Source organism: Condylostylus longicornis, unplaced genomic scaffold (assembly GCF_029603195.1).
Source record: "Condylostylus longicornis isolate FDR11 unplaced genomic scaffold, ASM2960319v2 ptg000015l, whole genome shotgun sequence".
Classification (NCBI taxonomy): domain Eukaryota; kingdom Metazoa; phylum Arthropoda; class Insecta; order Diptera; family Dolichopodidae; genus Condylostylus; species Condylostylus longicornis.
Genome location: NW_026577984.1, coordinates 3,314,928 through 3,335,225, shown reverse-complemented (window position 1 = coordinate 3,335,225; position 20,298 = coordinate 3,314,928). Strand labels below are relative to the sequence as shown.

General features: G+C 22.9%; 3 protein-coding genes across 5 annotated transcripts in view; 1 reads left to right on the top strand and 2 right to left on the bottom strand.

Moving 5' to 3' along the window:
- The first annotated feature begins 3,036 nt into the window (after positions 1-3,036).
- On the top strand, positions 3,037-3,920 carry LOC129605850 (SAYSvFN domain-containing protein 1). Its single transcript, XM_055515827.1, has 2 exons — positions 3,037-3,269; positions 3,335-3,920. The coding sequence occupies exons 1-2, from the start codon at positions 3,135-3,137 to the stop codon at positions 3,740-3,742; spliced, it is 543 nt and encodes a 180-aa protein (XP_055371802.1). The 5' UTR covers positions 3,037-3,134; the 3' UTR covers positions 3,743-3,920.
- Positions 3,921-4,094: 174 nt separating this feature from the next.
- On the bottom strand, positions 4,095-8,001 carry LOC129605810 (guanine nucleotide-binding protein subunit beta-1-like). The gene has a single exon (XM_055515768.1). It carries the CDS (start codon positions 6,485-6,487, stop codon positions 5,465-5,467), a length of 1,023 nt encoding a protein of 340 aa, XP_055371743.1. The 5' UTR covers positions 6,488-8,001; the 3' UTR covers positions 4,095-5,464.
- Positions 8,002-13,861: 5,860 nt separating this feature from the next.
- The window catches only part of LOC129605811 (uncharacterized), a 200,554-nt gene continuing 194,117 nt past the window's right edge, over positions 13,862-20,298 (bottom strand). For all 3 annotated transcript variants that reach the window (XM_055515769.1, XM_055515770.1, XM_055515771.1), the window contains one exon: positions 13,862-16,822. In XM_055515769.1, coding sequence (XP_055371744.1) covers positions 14,079-16,822 — 2,744 coding nt within the window. In that variant the 3' untranslated portion in view covers positions 13,862-14,078. The remainder of the gene's footprint in view (positions 16,823-20,298) is intronic.

Below are 20,298 nucleotides of genomic sequence, written 5' to 3'. Positions count from 1 at the left end.
ATAAAGCAATTGTTAAATGTATTTTAATTTTAAAAAATGTAAAGAAACCATTTAATTATTTTCTTTTCTAATACCAATCTTAAATTCTTTAAAAATAATTCAATTACAATAAACAGCAAAAAATATTATAAATATAATTTCTAAAATTTAAATAAGAGTTTTGTAAATTAACGTTAATGAAACACATTCTAAGAGTATATAGAATTATCTTAAATTTTATTTTGTGAAAGTGATTCAAAACTTTCTAGAGAAAAGTAACAATAGCCTGATTTTCTTTTATGCTATCATTAATTTTAAAATTTATTCGATATAAATTATTAAATAAATTCTTCCATTTGTGAACAATAATTTTCTAATAGATGCATTTATTCTTAGTGAATTTTTATTTTGAATATAATTAACTAATTACCAAAATAGGGCGATATTGATTACAAAACTCAAAAAATATTTGTATATATATTTTTGCTGTATTTATTTAAGAAAAAAAAACCCAAATAATTTCTAAATTTCAATTAAAAATAATTAATTGATCTAATAAATCCTTTTAGTACCGATAATCCTTTAAATAGAAAATCATTAAAAATAAATAAAATTAAAAATAATTTATTTATACGTTGAATGTATAACAGTAAGTTGCTATGTTTACAAAAACAGAATAATATAACAGAAAATTTATTTAAATTTAGAAAATAGAAGCAACTTATTTCGTATAAAACACATTATGTACATATAATTAAAAAAAAAAACAAAATGATCTCAATTATTGAACACTTTTCATTTTATAACAAAGAACTTTTTAAAGTTAAACCAGGAAACAAAAACCGAAAACAAAAATATACGGAATATTAAAAAAAAAAATTAATTAATTTATAATATTCAATTAAATTTATTGAAATATCGTAAATGGTTTCTAAAGTTATAAAAGTGAAGAAAAAATGAAAACATTTTTAACTTTATTAGATTTAAAAATTTAAAAATTGGCATTAATTTTTTTATTTTCTTTATTATTTAATTTTAAGTGAAACAGACATACTTATAATTTCTTTAAAAATTGTAAAATAAGATAAAATATTTTAAATTTACAATTTTCTTTGTTTAAATGCCCATTTATTTTCAATGTTTCTCCTCCAAAAAACCCACAATTTCATTTTAATAACAATATAAAATATAATATTAAAACTTTAAAATACAAAAAGAAAAAATAGAATTTTACAATAATTAGAAAATGTAGATTGAATAACAATAAAAACAATATATTTTTTTTTTCATTTGCATTTAAATAAAAACACATAAAATTAAAATAAGTTTGTTATTAAAATAAAAGGAATGCCTGGATGTAATTTTTTTTATTTCACATGGGCAGAAAAACTAAAATATGTGAAGAAATGAAAATAAAAAAAAAAATTGATTTACTCTTTTGTTGCAAATTTATTTAACAGAATTAAATATAATAATTAATAAAATATGCACACAATTAAAAATTAATTACATATTTATATTTATAAATTTGAAAAGAAAACCAAATATTTTATGAAATTTAAGATCCGGTCAACCAAAATTTGCGAATTGATAATTTTGCAATTAGTTTTGAATAATATTTTTTTTGCAACAAAAAGAATAAATTTAATAATTGTTATAAATGTTAATATTAATAATAAAGATAATATAATAATAGAATCTAAGAACTAACGAAAACGAAAAAATGGTCAAACATTTTAATGACTATAGCTACTGTTTGGATTTTTGCAAAATATTGTAGTATGTCTGTTTAAAGGATTCGGATAAATTTTTTATAAACTTTATTATTGTGTTGATCAATTATTTGTCTTGTATTTTCAGAAGTAAAAATATTTACTATTTTACTACATTATAAATTTAAATACTAAAATAACTTTGTGTAAAATTTTAATTTTAATTTTATTTTATATATTTCATTATTTTTTTTTTTTTTGGATTTAATAAAGTAAAAATTTTTTTTTTTTTGTTTGATATAATTGTAAAAAAAAACTTATATTGATGTTTTATTTTCTATTGTTTCATTTCAGAATATTAAGATTTCTAATTTAAACAATTTTCCAGTGAGAAAAATTAAATTGCTAGCAAAATTTCACCTAAAAAACGTCTCTTTAAAGCCTGTTATATTCACAGTGTTAATGATTTGGTGGAAAATTTGTTTAGTTTAACAAAAATATTTTTTTGAAAAATTTCGAATAAGGGTCAATTATTATGAATTTCGGTTTTATTGTTATTTTGTAGAAATAAAAGGCCAATTTGTTAAAGCTCATAGACATTATATTTACAATAATAGACATTTTTAGTACTGCTATTAAATTTTCAATAATTGGATAGTACTTGCCGTTGCAATTGTGATATGTGTCTCTAGCACATACATATATGTATGCACAATGTGCATAATATAATGGAATACATAATATAAAAATAAATTGAATTATTCAAAAGAGAGTCTTCTAATAATTTTGATTTCGTAATTATAACCTTATGTACACATTGCTTGTATTCAGCTTTCAAAATTTTAATTTTAACAACTGGTAATCCAGAGCCAACTTTTGAATTTTAAGCTGTCAATAAGCGGACAAAAATGTATTAGCTTTAATTAAAATATTTTCACTTTAAAGTCGAATTTTCGAAAAAGAAGTTTACATTAAGAAGAGTAGTGTAAAATGTAATTCAAAATGAGGTAGAAAGGATATTTACATTTAAATACATTATTCATAGATAATCTGGCAACAAAGTACATATTTATTGAATTTCATTTAATTTGGTTTGTGTATAAACTATTGATCCAAATACAATTTTTTTTTTTAGAAATGGTAGCACTTAATTTGTTTCAGTTTCAAACCTTTCATCGTTAAATTACAACTGAGAATGCATTATGCTGACAATAATAAATTCTCTAATATTTCCCTATAGATGTCACTCCTACTAAAATGTATTTCAATTTTTGCCGCATGAAACGCTTTATTCTAGATTTGACATTTTATTATTTGACATCTAACTTTGTATAAAAAACTTGATTAAATGAATACACACACGAGAAAGTTGATATTATAATAAATAAATATGAAATTTATTTAGTTATTTCAATGTACATTAAATAAACTTAAATTATTTAAATGGAGGAACAATTAGAAGCTTATAGATTAAGAAAAAGGAGAAAAGAACGTTTTGATCAAATTAAAAGTAAAATAATTTCAATGATTCCTTTATACAGTGGAACTAAATCTGATACAACAATTGATTTGGAAGAAGTATTTGAATTAGATTTTAATAAAACCTTCTGTTTAAATTTATAATTTATTTTTTCAATTTTTAGGAGAAAAAACCAATAATTGAAGAAGAAAAAAGATCAGAATCGCCTGCATGTAGTGAATTAGGTTCAGATTATGTTTCAGAAGAGGACGAAATAATATTTCAAAAACCTCCAAATGAACCAGATCCAATTGTTCCTACTAATAAATATCTTCGCTATGTATATTGGATAGTCTTAATATTATTTTGGGCAACTTGTTATGCAATTGCATTAGAATTGAAATTCGGCATTGTATACTTAATGTTTTCAGCACTTTTTGGATTATATTTTAATACAAGAACTGGTCCTAAAATGAAAGGCGAAGTTAGTGCATACAGTGTTTTCAACAAAGATTTTAAAAGTATTGATGGAACTTTAAAAGCAGAGCAATTTGAACAAGAAATTCGTTATGGTTCAGGAACAGTTCGGTGATGTAAAAACTATAAATTAAGAAAAAATTCATTTTTTATAATTTTTTAAAGTGTATTCAATACAAATTGTGAAATTAAATTACACAAAGTGTAATTTAACATTGTAATAAAATTATTATAGGTCTTTTAAAGAAAATATAAAAAAAAATTTATATGTATGTATTTATAACGAAAAATTTTTTATTTCTAAAATTTTAAATAATTATTTTGCATGTTTCTTGCAAATTGGAGTTTATATGCTTACTGTTGATAAAATTTTTGCAATTTTTATAAGAATGGCTAAGAATTAAAAAGGATAACTAAAGCAAATAAAAATCATTTGAATAGTAAAATACAATTTTGTGTATGAAATAACAATATTTTTATTACATGAAAGTGCATTCCATTACTTCTATTCTTTAGATTAATACAAACTTTTCATTTATATCACTTACTTTAATTATTATTTATAATAGTTTTTCCTTATTTTAAAACACGTAGCTGTTCTACTTTTGTTTTACATTGGCTTTAATAAAAATATATTTTTTATAAATATCATAAATTTTATTTGGTTTTTTTCTCCTATCTTACAAAATTTTGTTATTTCTTTACATTTTTTTTTAAATTAAATTTTTATTTTAATTTTCCTAAGTAACGATTGCAAAAGCTGTGCAAAGATTTGTTTTCTCTGTTATGTTTGTCTTATTTTTATTTTTTTTTTTATTATATAAAGCATAGTTGCAGCATTATTTTAAACTAATTATATAATTACAAATGATAGATTAAGGTAATGTATTTTCATCGTTCTATTTAATTGGTAGGAAACATTTACCTTCAAAAATTTTCAACAGAATGTGTGCTTTTACTTATGATCTTCGTATAATTGACATCAAATCATATAATAAATAGGATAGTTTAAATCATATTTAAGGAACAGGTAAACTCAAATTGTTGGGTAGATCTTCCATCGCTGGTTCAGCAGAAAATTCAATTTATTCTATTCTTTTCAATTTAATATCGAAATGCTTAACATTTCTTGCAAAGAAATTGAAATAAAAACCAAAATTTTCCCATCAATTTTTTTTCCATATTTATTTTAAATAAGATTTTATGTTCAAGCTTTTCTTATTAGTTCATTTTATTTATATTTATCGACACATACTTATACAACCAAAATATGCAAATACATTTTTTTTGCTTAAACACAGAATATCAATGAACAGAAAATAATACATTTAATACAATGGTTTAATATTCCTACATAAAAATAATAAAAAGTTTAACTTAAAATAATTAACGAAAGCAAAAATACTGAGATACATTTATAATACAAAAATGTTATTAGTAATTTGCGGCATAAGTAAAATAAATTTTGTTTCTTTAAAAATTAAGTTTTTAAATTCGAGTCTATAGTAGCAAAGAATTTGATTTCTTTTTGATTTCTATACTTTAAATTGATTCACAAATTTAATTCGCTCAATTTAAGTACAATATTGCAATAATAAAAGTTAACATTAATTAAAATTATAATCTCTGCAAAGATCTATGATCTTTAAAGAGACAAAAACATTTATTTCTTCAAGTTTCATGGTAATTGTTTCTTTTAAATTTTTATTTACGAAACTTGAATTTAATTTCAATATGATTAATGTTTTTGAATGTTTGATTTTAATTTTACATTAAATATAATACATATCTACTGAAAATTCCTATGTGAAGTAATCGTGTGGTTTTATTGTTGAAATTAATTCCAAACACGTAAAAATGAATCCCACGAACCAGTTGCTACTGCTGTTCCATTTTCTGTAACACCTAAACACGAAACTCTATTTGCATGACCAACTAATATATCGGCACGTTCAGCTTTTACTGTGTTCCATATGTTGCAATTAAAGTCGTCATAACCAGCCAAAAGTAATTTTCCACTTTTTGAAAATGAGACCGAAGTAATACCGCACATGATATTTTCGTGTGAATATATAGCTAACTCTTGATCCGCTCGTATATCAAAAAGACGACAAGTGGAATCATCAGAGCCAGTCGCAAAAGCTTGTCCATTTGGAAAGAATGTAACAGCATTTATGTCGCTTTCATGGCCCTGAAATGTTTGTTTACAGGTACCTTCACGTATATCCCAAAGTTTTGCGCTTGCATCACATGCACCTGATATAAATGTTTTAGATTGTGGTGCTAGTGTTAATGCCATTACATCACCCCCATGACCGATAAATGAAGTTATTTGTTGTCCAGTCTCGATATTCCATAATCCACATGTCATATCGCCAGAACTTGTAATTATTTGGTTATCATCTATAAAACGGCAACATGAAAGGTAACCTGTATGACCAGGAAGTTCTCGACACACCTTTGCATTTCCTTCTCTCGTTTTCAAATTGTATATTGAGCATATGTTGTCAAGACCGCCACAAGCAACATAACCACCAGATGGAGCATAAGCACATGTCATTACCCATGATGAACGTAATGGAATTGCATACACTTTATTTGTTGTGTGTGCATCCCAAACTATCAACTTCCCATCTTGAGATGCGGACACCAAATGTTTTGAGTCACTACACCATTGCATAGCGTAAATTTTTGCTAAATGGCCACGAAGAGTGCGCCTTGTTCTCAATTGAAGTCTCCCAATTGATGGCATATTTGCGGTCATCTGTAGTAAATTAGCGTCGCAGACTGATTTTCTCGCATCGCGTATTACATTTTTTAAGGATTCTGCTTCCCTTTTCAATACTTCTATTTCATTCATCTTAATTTTTAAGTTATTTTAAAATTACCTTAAATTATTTATGAAATAAGAAAATTACTTTCGTTTCGCTGAATAAAAACAAAAATTTTTATATAGAATTCCACTTTGATTTCCTTGAATCATAAATTAAATGCCAAATGATGTGTTCACCCTTTCGTCTTAAGTCATTTACGACTTTAATTTTTTTTTTTATATAAAATTTATTAGAAGTTCAACAAATTTTTATTGCCGTTTTAATATTTAGTTGATATAATTCAATTTTTCGAACTAATTTTTCTTCGAATGACTAAATATTTTTAAATATCAATTGGTCAGCATTTTATTAATTTTAATAATTAAAAAATTATGTCTGGCATTGCGTACTGAGCTTATATTTTGTTTACATTAAATTTTTTGTGCGTGTTTTGTTTTTTTTTTTTTTTTCAAAGTTTGAAAATTAAAATGATTACAGCGCTACCTGTGATTCATACATTGCATTAAAATATCAGGGATGATTATTTGGTATGACTATTCCTATTTAGAATTAGTTTTTTATATTCTTGACAGCTTAAAAATTTAATAGAAAGTTTTTGCGTTGAAATACATTTCCAGCTGAGTCTGAGTTTTGATTTCAGTATGAGTAAACTTAAAGCATTTGATGCCGTTGGGAAGTTAATTATTCGGTGTAGTTTTCTTCTTACACTAGCGATATACATTTTGCCTTAATTTTATTCGTAACTTGTATTAACCGAGAATTATATGTATAAGTTGGTCTAAAAAGCTTATTAACATAATATTTTATAAATAATATTAAGGTGATAAAACAACCTTCCCTTGCAATACTGTATAGTTGATAGGGTATTGATTAGGCTTATTCTGATAGGTATTAATGAGGCGGACTATCGAATACCTAAGTGATATTGATATTGAACGTAAAAATTTCAAAAATTTTATTATAAACACGAATCATTTGAATAAATTGGTTTGTGTTTACAATAATAATATCGAACTTTTTACGATAAATATCACTATCACTTAGTTATTTGATTAGATATTCAGAATAAGCCCCAATATTAAAAGTAGGTATACGAAGTTTATTCGCAAAGTAAAGAAATTGAATTAGGTACATTGTTTCAATGTTACTAATTCGGATTCCTTTAGAAGTTGGAAAACTCTTATCTGAAATTTTCAAGTTCCCTAACATGTTATATAAGTATAGGTACATTCCTATACAATTAATATTCAAAATTAAAATTTTGATTTGATGTCAATGCTACATTGTAAGACCCATAAGAAAAAGCACAGTGGTTTAATCGTTTATATATGCATAATTATAATTATATGTACATATGTAATTATTATAGGTATAAATAAATTTTGAAAATTATAATAAATGAACTCAAGATTTGAAGTTTTCAATAAAAATAATATTTTTGCTCTTGTTTTTATTTTAAAACGACCTAGATATGTAACTAATATGAGGAAAGAATTAAAAATTATTGTAATTTATTTGTTAAAGATAATTTTACACAATCATATGTAATAATAGTCGGTACCTCTAAAATATAATAAACATAACAAATAATATAAAAAATCAGTTGCAGTGCAATTATACTATAATATTTTAAAATAATAAATTAATATTTTATATGGAATTAATTATATAATATTTTTGAACGAAAACTATTTTTTTTTGTTTGTTTATATATGCTATAATATTGCGTTACATAATATATTAATAATGAAACAAAAATATTTTCTCATTTTGTATCTTTTGTGAATTTTCATATTTTATATGATTTAAATATTAATAACAAACATTATTATTTAAAAATTTATGTATGTATAGGAAATTATTATAGTAGTAGTAGCAAATAATTTATAAATTATTTCTTTAAAATCCATCTTAATTTTTAAATTATTCAATTAATATCAATTCATTTTAGTTTATATTTGCAGTTATTGCGTTCTATATAGGAATTTAAAATACATATTTAAGCATTATATAGGACAAAAAATAGAAAAAAAAAATTAAATGTCTGAATAAATAAATTAATATTGTATTGATTTTATTATTTTTTGATAAATTATTTGAGATTAATTTATTCAAAATTAAATTTATACTGTTATTTTAGATTTATTATAGGTATTTTATTATATGGAATTATAAATTATGTCAATAAATATATAGTATTTTGAATTACAATTATTTTAAGGCAAACTCATACAAATGTATAGTTTTATCATCATTAATTAAAATTCAAAATTATTAGGTAAATAATATTATTTTAGGAATAATTTTTTTGAGCTATTGTGAGCTTAAATTCATTCAAATGCACTTAAACGCAGTTTTACAATATTCTAATTATAATAATTTGTTTCTGAACAGAATTTGTAAATTTTAACTGCAGTTTTATAAGTATACGCTTATAGAAGAAATAATTCGCTATTAAAAACGATATAAGAATATTGGTATATACGTCACACAAGCAAGTAATACTACTGTATATTGAATAATTATAAAATTAATATAAATTAATTTTACACTATAAATTTCATTTAACATTTTGCTCATTTATGAAAATTGTTGCGTCCAGAATAGCATCAGCTTTTTCGTTGCGTCCAGAATAGCTTCAGCTTTTTCGACTACTTTTAGAGGCATTGTATATACCTATAATTTTTAACTGGCAGTATATATCTTATTGTTCTTTGATTTTTTATACAAACATATAAACATGAATATTAACATAATCAAAATTCCATTTTCATATCAGTATTATTTCATTAACCTATATATAGAAAATAATATTATCAATATTTTTGGTTTATTTTTTAAATGTTGTAATTCTATTATATAGAATTACCATTTTTCTTCAATGTAAAATTAAATATATATTAATTTGCACAAATATATATACAAACTTTTATATTATTATTACTATTACTATGCATTTATCATATGTTTATTAATTAATTTTGGTATAAGATTTGTTTTTCATGTATGTATGTATGTACATATTTTTATAAAATTAATCCTTAAATATATAAATATTGATTCTTATAATTAAAATACATTAAAATGTCATTCACAATAAATTAATTTGTTTTTTTTTTTTTGTAATATTATGAATATTGACATTTTGTTGTCCATTATAATTCAAAATTTCCAAAAAAAAAATAATTGAAATCTATAAGAAAGTTGCCAATTACTGAAAGATATAGTAGGTTAAATAACATGGTAATTACAGATATGGAAGCAGTTTTGTAATATTCAAAAAATTTGATTAAAATTTTTCAATTATTGTTTTCATTTGACATTTTACAGTATAAACTCTAACAAAGGTGAATTCGCAAGGGACCAAAGTTTTTGAGCTGATTTTACGGGATAGACAGTTTTTGTTAAAATATAAAATTAAAAATTTTCTAATTTTTATGATCTTCACAATATTCATAATTTTCTTCAAAAGTGAGTTCAAAAGTAAATGATAATTTTTTTTCAACTTCAAAATATTTGGTTTCATATTTTTTGTTTTAAAATGGTGTCTTTTCCATTTGCTCACAAAAAAAACTTTAACATTTGAAATCAAAAACACAAAAATCAATTTTGGGATTGCTAGGCTCAAAATGTTAAGAAATGTTTAAATTATTCTGAATTGTTACCTTTTTCGCGTTTGAACAGTTCTTCCGTCTTTGCAGTACCAAATATTTTTTCATTAAAACTTAGTGATTTTGTAGTACCGACAGATTTTCACTTTTTATTTTTTTGAACGTGTACTTAAAATACATTAAAACCTATACAAATATGAAAATTTTACTTTATCTTTCGTCCCTAAAAATATGCAATTTTTTCCGAATTTTATTTTGAATTTGAGAATACATACAGCTTTATTACTCATATAAATTGTTGATTAAATATGCTCAGAGACAAAATCAAATTATAGTTGAGTTAAAATAAATTACTCGTATGAAAGATTGTTTTTGGAATTGGATCCGAACGCTTTAAAAAAAAGCAGTATTACAAATAGTGAGACCTGCAATATTAGTATTATATATGAACATATTATGTAAAGCTAAATAGAAAATTGAAGCGGTAAGTGGACAAAAAGGTTAACTTACATTTGCATTGTAACACATTTTTTCATTAACAAATTATAAAACTACAAATTTTTTTGTTACTTAACTGCTATGTACACTGTCCATCTATAGTCTTCTAGCTATAAGAGTAATAATACAATTGTAAACATATGAAATTTAATGATGTTCTTTTCGAAAAGTTGAATTTTCGTTAAAATATTAGTTAACCCCTTTGTCCACTTACCTCTTCATTATTAACAATTTTTATTCTAAGTTGTAGTTCAATCAAAATTATGAAAAATTTAACTTATATCACTTTAATTAAGAGAAAAATAAAGAAAAAAAGAGAGCAATGCATTTTTTGTATTCATACGCAGGTATTTATATTATACGAGTAAAAGGTTTATTGTTTAAGAATTGGAAAAAAAAGTCAAATTTTTATGAATTCATTGCATTATGCGGCATATTATGCAGTATTCTAAGAATTTATATATAATATATGTACACACACACACACACAACTTTACATATTATCTATACATAATATTTATTAAAATCAATTTATATGAAATAAATGATGCTATATATTAAAATTATAAAAGAATATTTATTTTCAAGGATTTTTCTAAACAAAAATTTCTTTGGTTTTTTAATGAAAATTTTTGCTTTTGTTGTTGTATTTGGGTTTTTGCTTTAAATTGAGTAAATTTTTAAATTTATATTTATATTCTATTTCTTAGAAAATACATTGTATTTTAAAAAGCTTTTATTTTTATTTTTTTTTATTTGTTTTCTATTATAATTTATAATAATTCTTTTATAAGCTATTGAAGCTATGCACTTTATTAAAATATTTTGCAGTTTTCCACTTTTTTTTTTTTGTTTTTTATTTATACGGATTTATACTATAATTTATTTATATACACGATTGTGTATAATATTTTGATATACTTTTATAATATTTGAATATATTATTTTATAAATTATCATTATAGTTTTGTTTTGTTCTGTTCTCTTTGTTTTTCATATATAAATTATAATTTAATATTAAAATTACATTTTTGTTTTTGTTCTTGTTGCTTTGTTGTTTTTTAAATATTATTTATTATATATATATATGTATAATATTAATTTGTAGTATTTTTGTGTTTTTTTTTTAAATTATTTTTTTTTTATTTTCTATAAAAAATTTTCATATACATATACATACACAATATGTTATAGTACTATACTATTCTTTTTTGTTTTTGGTTTTTTAATAATACACATTAATTTTGTTTTAAATTTTTCTTTAACATTTTGTTTTTTTCTAACTTTCTGTCTTAATCATTTAGTTTAGCTAATAAGGCTTTTTCTGTTGTTACTTTTGTATTACATTTTATATTTATATATTTTTATTTCTATAGAATATAATCAAACATTAATATTTTATTACTTTTAGAAAATGTATACATAGATAGGTACATTTATAATTTAAATTAAGGATATTTTTAAAATTATGTAATCATATTATAATAAAATAGGACAATATAGAATTTATTTTACTAATTACAATTTATAATTAAAAGTAAAATAATTTAAATGATTGTAAACAAATTATATAGAAATCTGGTTCAATCATTGAAAATAGTAGTTGTACAGTAATCCCTCGCATAATGTCACCTCGAAATCATAATTAGATTATTATTCGTGACTTTGAACTAAATTATCGCTTCGAGTTATTTAGTTTAAAGTCATAAATTTTTATGCTCAAAAACAACTTAAGCCAGTGATTCCCAAAGAGATCTATATAGACCCCCCAGGTATTCCTAATAGGGGTGTACGAAAAAATGTGAATTTAATTAAATAAGTTTTTTATTTAATTTTCTTACATCGTAGGTGTACCTTTTTACTGTTAGAAATTTAAAATCTATCAAAGAAAGCAGTAGGGGGGTCTATCAAAAATTGAAAAAGACGACAAATGCTTAACGAGATAAAAACATTTGGAAACCTCTGACTTAAGCGAAGGATTACTGTATATGAAATGTGAAAAATTAAAATTTTAAATTAATTAAATTTAAATTATAAAAATTTTGTTGTGTGCCTGTTACGGTGAAACAATATACGACTATTATCGATTTCAATTAATACGTGATATTGTACAAAAATATTCTTAATGAATTTTGTTTTTTTTAATGGCGCACAATATTAATTTATTATCGTACATGTTGTTTTTTACAGGTGAAGACGAAAAAATTAAATAAAATCTTATAAAAATATTTGTAATTATATTCCCGATTAAGGGAAAATGCCCAATGTGAGAAAAAATCCGATTTAATAAAAATCAAAATTCTTTACCTAGAAACTTAGAATTTTTTCCTCAAAACTTTTATTATGAAAAATTATATGAATGCAATTTTAGCATGAGAATGGCGTGTTCGATTGGTAGTATTGTATTTTCGAAAAATTAAATTTTATAAATTTTGTAATTGCCCTCTAAATTCTTTAAACATATCTCTCAGTGTCAAGGAATGTATTTTCATAATGGCGAGGTATATATGTTTATCTAAACAGAATATAAAATTTTATTGTTGACGTAAATGGCAATGTTTATAGAATTTTTGAATAAATTAATGTGTGAACAATTGAATAATAATTTGAAAACAGAATAAAATTCCTTTTCTTCTCTTATCGTCGTTTAAATTTTGCATTCCATCTAAATCAAAAAAATCATTTCATTTTGATGTTGTCCTGAAAACTTCTTTCAATTTATTTAAAAAAAAAAATAAATTTTGTTGAGATCATTTTAAAAATTCTTTGAATATTATTACGATAAAATTTCTTAATTTATATATGAACACTTTACGAAATTGTTATCCTACAAAGTACAAGGATAAAATAATAAACCAAAAAATTTTTTTTTTACATAAAGAATTTACAAGCATTAAATTATAAATAATGCATACATATTTTTTATTAGAAATTATTATTTTTATTATCTATGCATAAATGGAAATGTTGAGAAATACCGCAAAAATTTTTACATATAAATTAAGGATTTTTTTCAAGATTATACGTTTTATTAATAATAATAATAATAATTATAACAAGGGTATAAGTAAAAGGATATTATAGAGGTGGGGAAGAAATTGGAATGTTAGCATAGTAAAAAAATTCTTTGAAAAGAAAAAAATAATTCGAACAAGTTTTGAAATGAAATTGAAAATTTAATTAAATTTTTTAATAACTAGAGAAATTCAAACACATGTTTGTATATATAGTATATTTGTAATACATATTATACATTCATTTTATATATATTTTCATATTATCTAAGGAATTTTTTTTTTTTATTTTTACTTGGTTTTTTGTTTTTTTGGTTTTCTTTTTCACTAATTACGAGTATTATTTATTAATTATCTTCAATTATATATGTGCATATTATATATATGTATATATATATAAAAAATAAGATATATGTAAAAAAAGAAATAAAATTTCACATATAGAATTCTTGTTCCATTAATAAAAATTCTCTTGTACATGATGCCAATGAATGCTAGCATTTTGGTAAAAATGAATTACGACTTGGTAATAGACATAATAAACTTAATGCCATTACCATATGCCATACTGAATGTACAATATGATAATTTTGTTTTGTTTGTAGGAATGCATAACAAACTAAACCGATCATAACTAATACAGCCCCAATTGGCATATATATTGTTAAATATTTACGTGATGGAAACCATTTACGTGTTTTACGACATCTCATACCCCAACTAACCGATATTAAACAAAGTCCAGTTAATGCTGGCGCTAAAAATACCCATAAACTTTGTTTATTTAATTCGGTACCGAATGCTAAAACAATTGCACCAATCATATGTAATAGTGATACAAATTGTTGTCTTATATGTGCCATTGCAATTAATGTTACCCATATTGCTAATAGGCCACAATAGAAATCACAAAATTGTAAAACATTTATTTTAACTAAACAAAAACTATATTCATCTTCACCTGAATCGCATGCATGATAGAATATTGAAAAGAACATTGCAAAAAAATATATCACAGATTCAGTATAATATTTACGTTTAACTGCAAAATATATACTTGGTATAAATAATAAATTACTTAATGTTAATAGTAATGATGCAATTAATATTGATATTGATGATGGTACTTGTGAATCTTCAGTACAATCCCATCCACGATATCCTTTAATACAAAGACATGTTGAAAATACAAAACCGCCAGACATATAATGATAACAACGTCCATATCTACCACAACGTCCAGCAACACATGGGCTAGATGATATTGTAAATACGAGTGAAGTATTACACGAACTATCTGTAGCAACACTTTGTTCGGTTGCAAATTTATGATGTATTTCAAATTTTTTTGTCATTTCAATATAATCATCAGTACATTTTGAATCCATGAGACATTCTTTAATTTTAAGAGTTTCGGTTTCATTCATTTGTTGAAAGCATTTTCTATCATCAATACATTTTTTATAATATTCAATGAAATGAGCACATGAACATGGTAATTTCATATTATCTAACATTTTTGAATATTTCTTTACAAATTCTTTAACACTATCGATTATTGTTACGCGTGCGGTAGTTTCAGCACCATGACAAAATAAACCTACTGTTATATACCACTGACCACTTTCTGGGAATGGTACATGTATTAGACCAGTACTTGTTTCTGCATCGGTGTTGTTGATAATACCAGAAGCAGGCAATGATTTTCCACCATAACGACATTTGTCAGGCCATTTTGGTTCACCAGGTTCACCTAATCTCATACAAATAATGATTGTTTGATTGCTTCTTGGAGTCGATGATAATGATTGTGATTTGTCATCAGCATTATTATTTTCTGTTTGACTACCTTCAGGGTATAATTCAATATCTTCATTATTGATTTCTCCATTATTTAATGATCTATCAACTAGTTTCTGAGCTAATATACCGTTTTTGATGTCATCATTTGTGTTGCCGTTACTTTTATTATTATCTTCTTCATTCGATTTATTCCCGCTCTCAAGACGTTTCATTGATAAACCAAAACTTAATGTTCCTCCAATATCGTAAACATCGCCTACTTCAAATCGAAAACCAACTGGGCTCCCTGCTGTTAAATTTAACACAGTAGGTACTGTACCATTTTCATCTGGAATTAAATCATAATCAAACATAAAGAATTCACGATATGTTTGACGTAGCAGAGGATAAAATTCAATATTTCTAAATTTTATTGATTTTCCAGGTAATTTATTAGGATTAGTTTTATGATTTTGGGTATTATTTTTATTATTTACATCATTTTGAGATTCATTTTCAATATGAAAATTTAGTTGAATTGAGTAGTTAATCTCATACGATACAGGATTGTCAGACATATTATTTAAGGTATCATTTAAATTTTGTATATTACGTGCAATTCCTTGGACTGTTCTACTTGATATAGTGTTATAGTGTTTTATGTTTTCAGTATTTTTCCAACCCGTATTAGGCTTGTTTTCATTGATAGATGTTTTATTAAAATTAAAATTAACACTATTACCATTATCATTATTATTGCTAGTATCAAAATGATTATGTTTTAGACTAGCATGTTCTATCGGAGCTGTTACAGACAATGTTGATGGTGATAATGTTGACGATGATGATGATAATGATGATGATACTGTTGTTATTGAAGATGTAGAAATTGGTTTTGTTTCAATTTTATGTTTTAAAAATTTTATATCAATAAAATGCCATGTACCAGATTGTACATAAAATTCAAATGAAATTTCACCAGTTTGATTTGGTTTTATTATTGCATTATGAATAAAATTTGTATCGCTTGGTAGTGCATTTGCTTGTACATAAAATCCCAAATCTGGACATTTTAAGCATATTGAATCAATTATTAAACGTGCTGTTACAATACCAACATTACGTGGTACATAAAATTTATAGCTATTTATTTCAGAATCTTTTGTAGCAGCTGTTGATGTTGTATTTTTTGTCCCTGTTGTATCATCTGAATTTGAATCTTTTGTATTATTTGAATTTATGTTATTAGAATTTGTTCTTTCAGTGTTTTTATTTCTATTTGAACTTGTTATATTTCCAATATTATTACTGTTGCTGTTATTTGTTGCCGATGTTACTACTGTGTTGGAATTTGTTAATGTGTTATTATAAATTTGTCCACTTTGCAATATTGTTGGTAATATTCGAGACACTGACATTTCAGATAGTAACAAAGTTTCACATGATGCCGCTAAACCTTTAAAATAGAGAAGAAGAAAAAAAGTGAATGCCATAGAAATTATTGTTTTTTTTTTAATAATAAAATAAATTTAGTTAGGACGAAAAGAATATTCAATTTTGATTAATCGCTTTTTGACATTTAAAAGTGGTTAAAATTTTTTTAATGTAAGAGTACTTTATTAGAATGTTTATATATAACAGTCTTGTCTGTGTATTGTTGTTTGATGGTATATTTTTTTCCTTTTAGTTCTGCCTACTGTGAAATATGCAAAAAAAATAGCGACAAAATAGTCTTACAATATTCTTTTTATTAAAAAACTTGGGATTTTACGATCAAATGATTTTTAACGTAAAATTAACACAAAAAAGTCCCACCTGGTAATTGTGTTATCATAGCCGTTCGTTAATAAATTACCTTCACAGCTTACCAAAATTCATAATATTTTCCAAGAATATCTTTGATTCACAAATTGTACAATATTTCGTAAATCAAAAATTATTTCTTTAGGAGCATTATTAATTTTCCATTGGGTTGGTGTACTGGTTCTTTGTGTAAGAGATTTGTAAATTAATGGATTTAATAAAATTCTTCTTAAAAAAGGCTCTTATATATAAATTTGTTCTACTATTTATAATTTAGTAGGTACACATGTTTGTATACCGAAACTGCATATTATTTTTCTTCTCAAGGATAAACTTTTCAAAATATATAGAATTTTACCTTACTTGACAGGAATTTTATCAAATTTCTATTGATTTTTATTTTCAAATTTTCTATTTCATTTTTTAAATTATAAAACTATTTTATATTTTTTTTTTTTTATAAATTTTTTATTATTCGAAAATAAAACACAAATTTTTCAAAAATTTATGCTATTGTTTCTGCTTCAGTTATTGTTCTAAACAGTTTATTTAAGCAATAAATAAAGTTTTCTATTTTAAAAAATAAATTTTTTTTTATTTTTGAATTATAAGATTGAAATAAACTCTGTATATAACATAGACCTACATTTTACTTTATTATATTTGTGTATACATACATACACAAATACTTATTAAAAAAAAAAGTTAAAACAATTTTCAAAAATATTTCACATAAACTTATGACACACAATATAATAAATTGTCATAAAGTCCTGTGCCTTATAGCCTTTTTAATTTCTGAGTATTCATATTAAAAAATGTCAACATTTTAAAATGAATAAAAATGAATTTTTGTTACTAACTACATATGTACATTTATGTATGTACATATTTTGAGTTTATTACACAGTATGTCTTGTTATAAAATGATTGGATTTCATTCTCATTCTATGCATATTATAATTTAAGGTGCACTATCCTTATGAAAATTTTTGTTTTATTTTTTTTTTATAATAATATGAAAGGCATAGTAAATACCAACGCACATACATATATGTGTATACATACATACATGTTTTGTCTTTATTTTATTATAAAAACTAATGAATTCTATAATGAACAGGGATGAAGCAAATTTTTCGAAACGGGCAAAAATTTGAAGAGATTCAAAATTTTTATGTGTGAAATTATAATTTGAATTGAATAAAAATTTTAAAGTAAAGATATAATATTAATTAATTAAATTGGGTTCAGATTGGTTAGATTAGATTTTTATAATTTTCATATTAAAAAATAAAATTATGGTTTGTTGTGGTATTATAAAATGTGCGTGAAAATTTGCTATTAATGTTTAACAATATGTAAACGTAAAAAAAAAAATTGGAACCCATAATTTTATAAATAAAATATTTGGTTCTTAATCCTTTACGTTATAAAAATTGAATGTAAATCAAAAAATAGTCAAAAAATATTCGGAAGCCGAAATGAGAGCAAATACTCAAAAATGAAATTTACAAATATTGCATACATTTAGGATGATAATTAAGAAAAATTGAAGGATCATTTTAGGTTAATTCATTTGGACCAAAATTATAACTCTGCACACAATTTTTTCTAGATAGAAAATCGTAATACGTTTTGTTATTATATAACCTGAACAATATATAAAAGAATGAAAATTAAGTATGTGTGTATATATGACATAACTTAGATATGATAAAAAAATATTATAGGCTGTCATTATAACAGTTTCGCACTATCTATTTCACTGTCTATTTCGGAATTTGTAGAGATCTTCGCAAAAATTCAAATGTCTGAAATCAGTAGATTAATTACAAAGCAAAAGTTATAAATTGTAGTATCTAGTAATCGCATGAATGATACGAATTGTAGTGGGAACTGTGGGTATCACATTCATGTTAAAATTGTTTGGACAGAAACTACATATAATAAATTTTTACATTTTAGCTAAAATATTTAAAAAATCACATAAAATATTTAAGAAAATTTTGCAAGATTTGTGTTTATAATTGTTTTACATATTTTTAAAATCGATTAAAAACTCATGTTAACAAAAATGATGTTAAAAATAATTTGAAAACTTTTTATTTTAAAAGTTTTAATAAATAAAATTTATTTTTTTTATAAATAAAATTTGTATTCGCCACTAGCAAAATTTCAATGTAATATTTTGTTTTTTATTTTTAGTTTTCAAATTTTAATAATTCGTTTTTTTCTCTTCTTAGTACTCAAAACCTAAATGACTCAAGCAACATTGTGTATGTACATATGTTTACTACATATATAATAATTATGTATATATGTGTATATGAAAAAATCATTTGAAATAAAAAATTCAACAAAAAACAAAGTTTAATTTAGTAAAGTTGATATTTTTATATGATCATAAAATGAATATTCTAAGGATACTAAAAAAAAAAAAAATTTAAAAATGTTTTAATTATTATCTAAAATTTCACCATAATTATTTAAAACCTTATTTAAACAAATTACATATTTTTGTATAATATTAAATTTCTTTATAAAATTAACCTGTAAGGAATAAAAATAAACTATAAAGAAACCTTTTATAAAAATGTTGAAAATAAAATCATGTAAATAAAATTAAATAATATTTTCTTTTTTAAAAGTTAATGGCCGGTTAGAGAGTAACTCAAGTGTTATTTTTTCTTTTTAAATAAATAAAGTTCTTTTCGTAATTTTTCTTTTGAAAACTATTTATTTTTTTAAGAAATATTTTTAATATTGTAGAAGTAATTGTTTATTTGTATGTTTAATATGAAAAGTCCAATTATTTATATTAAAGGACAATGAATTGAAGTGTGGATTAATTTTGTGCACATGCTATAAAAATTATTATAAAAAGGCATGTATAAATGTTGTCCTTTTTTTGTCAGTTTTTAAGTGAAATATTGAAAGTATGCCGAATATTATTAATTTAATTGTTTTGAAACATTTTGTTTAAGAAATATTTTTAAAATAAAATTAACGTGCTAAATGTGTATTTGAAAAAATTTGTAATAGAATGAGTCAGATTTTCATTGAAATCTCTTTATAAGAAATGCTTAAGGAAATTTTCTAGAAGTGACAAAATTAACACTAGATTGC